The sequence below is a fragment of the Lagopus leucura genome, unplaced genomic scaffold, assembly GCF_019238085.1.
Source record: "Lagopus leucura isolate 7727_CA_CO unplaced genomic scaffold, USGS_WTPT01 141-0_obj-0_obj, whole genome shotgun sequence".
Lineage (NCBI taxonomy): Eukaryota > Metazoa > Chordata > Aves > Galliformes > Phasianidae > Lagopus > Lagopus leucura.
Genome location: NW_024967008.1, coordinates 36,485 through 38,985, shown reverse-complemented (window position 1 = coordinate 38,985; position 2,501 = coordinate 36,485). Strand labels below are relative to the sequence as shown.

Sequence of the window (2,501 nt, the reverse complement as noted above, 5' to 3'; positions counted from 1 at the left end):
CAATTACCGCTCATTAACAACCCCAGGTCCCTCCTCAGAGTCTCTCAACCCCTCACATCCCGAACTTTCTGCTCAGAAATCTCTAAAATCCATCACTTCTCCATTAGAAACCCTCAGGACCCTCTACACAGACCCCTATATCCCTCAGCACCCAAAACCCCTCACTTCCACCACAGGAACAGCCCCAAACCCTCCTTACAGACCCCTACACCCCCCCATATTCCTCAATTACCGCTCATTAACAACCCAGAACCCCTCAGAGTCCCTCAGCCCCTTCAGCCCCCCCACATCCCAAACTTTCTCCTCACAAACACCCCCCCCACAACCCCTCAGCCCCCAACCCCATACTTTCCACTCAGAAACCACCTCAAGTCCCTCAGAGTCCCTCAACCCCTCACAGATCCCTCAGCCCCCCCACATCCCAAACTTTCCCCTCACAAACCCCCTCACACCCCTCCCCACCGACCCCCAACAACCCCTCAGCCCCCAAACCCCACGCTTTCCCCTCACAACTCACCCCACAGAGGCCTACAGCCCCTCACAGACCCCTCAGATCCCAACGTTTCTCCTCACAGACCCCCCATCCCCCCTTATCCCCTCACAGGGCGGTGCCGGGCTGCCGCCGCGGGGTGAGGAACAGCATTCGGGCGGGGCGGGCGGCGCTGGCGTCTGGGTGGGCGCTCCAAGGCTTGGCGTAGCTGTGGTCCAGACACACCAGGTCGAGCTCTCGCTCGTGTGCCGACAGCTGCAACAGCAGCGAGGTCCCCATCCTCCTCGCCGACCACTGCAGCTCCCGCTCGCGCTCCCCGCCGCGCTGCGCCATGGCACCGCCGCCCCCCGCCCGCCCCGCGGCGCGCACCGCGCATGCGCGGCCGGAGGGAGGAGCGGCGGGAGTAGGAGGCGCATGCGCGGGAAAGCGATGGGCGGAGGGAAGACGCGGAGAGCGGATTCGGGTGGAGCGGAGCGGGGTGGGAGGAGCCAAGAGGAGGAAAGTGGAGCGCGGAGCGGAGTGAGCGCGGAGACGGCGTAATGGGGGGGGTGCGTGGATGGGGGACATGGGGACTTGTGGATGTGGGGATACAGGGACATGGGGACAAATGGATGTGGGGACATGGGGCACAGAGTGATGTGGGGTGCATGGATGTGGGAGTACAGGGACATGGGGACATGGGACACGTGGACATGGGAACATGGGAACAAATGGATGTGGGGACATGGGGCGCAGAGTGACATGGGATGCATGGATGGGGGGATATGGGGACATGGGACACATGGACGTAGGGACATGGGGACAAATGGATATGGGGACAAATGGATGTGGGGAAATGGGGCACAAGGTGATATGGGGTGCATGGATGTGGGGATACGGGAACATGGGACACACGTACATGGGGACATGGGGATGTGGGATGCATGAATGTGGGATATGGGGACATGGGGCACAGAGTGACATGGGATGCGTGGATGTGGGGATATTGTGACATGGGGATATGGGGTGCATGGACATAGGGACAGGGGGACAAATGGATGTGGGGACATGGGGCACAGAGTGACATGGGGTGCATGGATGTGGGGATACAGGGACATGGGACACACAGATGTGGGGACATGGGGATGTGGGACACATGAATGTGGGATATGGGGACATGGGGACATGGGGCACAGAATGACATGGGATGCGTGGATGTGGGGATATGGGAACATGGGACACACGGACGTGGGGACATGGGGACTAATGGATATGGGGACGAATGGATGTGGGGACATGGGGCACAGAGTGACACGGGGTGCATGGATGTGGGGATACAGGGACATGGGGACATGGGACACGTGGACATGGGAACATGGGGACAAATGGATGCGGGGTCATGGGGCACAGAGTGATGTGGGATGCATGGATGTGGGGATATGAGGACATGGGACACATGGACGTAGGGACATGGGGACAAATGGATATGGGGACAAATGGATGTGGGGAAATGGGGCACAGAGTGATATGGGGTGCATGGATGTGGGGATATGGGGACATGGGAACACAGTGATGTGGGTCACTTGGACATGTGGACACAAGGAATGGTTTGGATTGAAAAGAGACTTTAAAGGTGGGCCATAAAGATGTCCGTATGGACATGGGGCACAGAGACATACAGAAAGGAGGGGCAGGGGGACATGGGCACACAGGGATGCAGTGACAAGGGGCACATGGACATGAGGATATGGGGACACACGGATATGAGAGCTTGGTGACACGTCACACAGACACAGGGACACAACATGAAGACACAGCGACATGGGGACAGCTGGACACGGTAACACAGAGCCACACAGACGTGGGGACAAACGGACACAGCGACACAGACGCACGGTGACACAGCTCCTGGGTGACATGGGGACACCCACCCCACAGCAGCAGCGATGTCCCTTCTTGTGCCCCACCTCAATGCATTCAGGAATGTGACGGCACCATGGTGACAGCGCCGTGGTGACACGGGGACACGGCC

At 59.4% G+C, this 2,501-nt stretch overlaps 1 protein-coding gene across 6 annotated transcripts in view; it reads right to left on the bottom strand.

The window, feature by feature from the left end:
- Window positions 1-831, bottom strand: part of KANSL3 (KAT8 regulatory NSL complex subunit 3) — a 21,845-nt gene extending 21,014 nt beyond the window's left edge. For 5 of the 6 annotated variants that reach the window (XM_042893601.1, XM_042893602.1, XM_042893604.1 and 2 more), the window contains exon 1: window positions 603-831. In XM_042893601.1, the coding sequence (XP_042749535.1) occupies window positions 603-823 (221 nt within the window). In that variant the 5' untranslated portion in view covers window positions 824-831. Of the gene's footprint in view, window positions 1-517; window positions 575-602 lie in introns of those variants that run through there. The other variant, XM_042893605.1, reaches the window with a different exon arrangement.
- Between the last annotated feature and the right edge of the window lie 1,670 nt (window positions 832-2,501).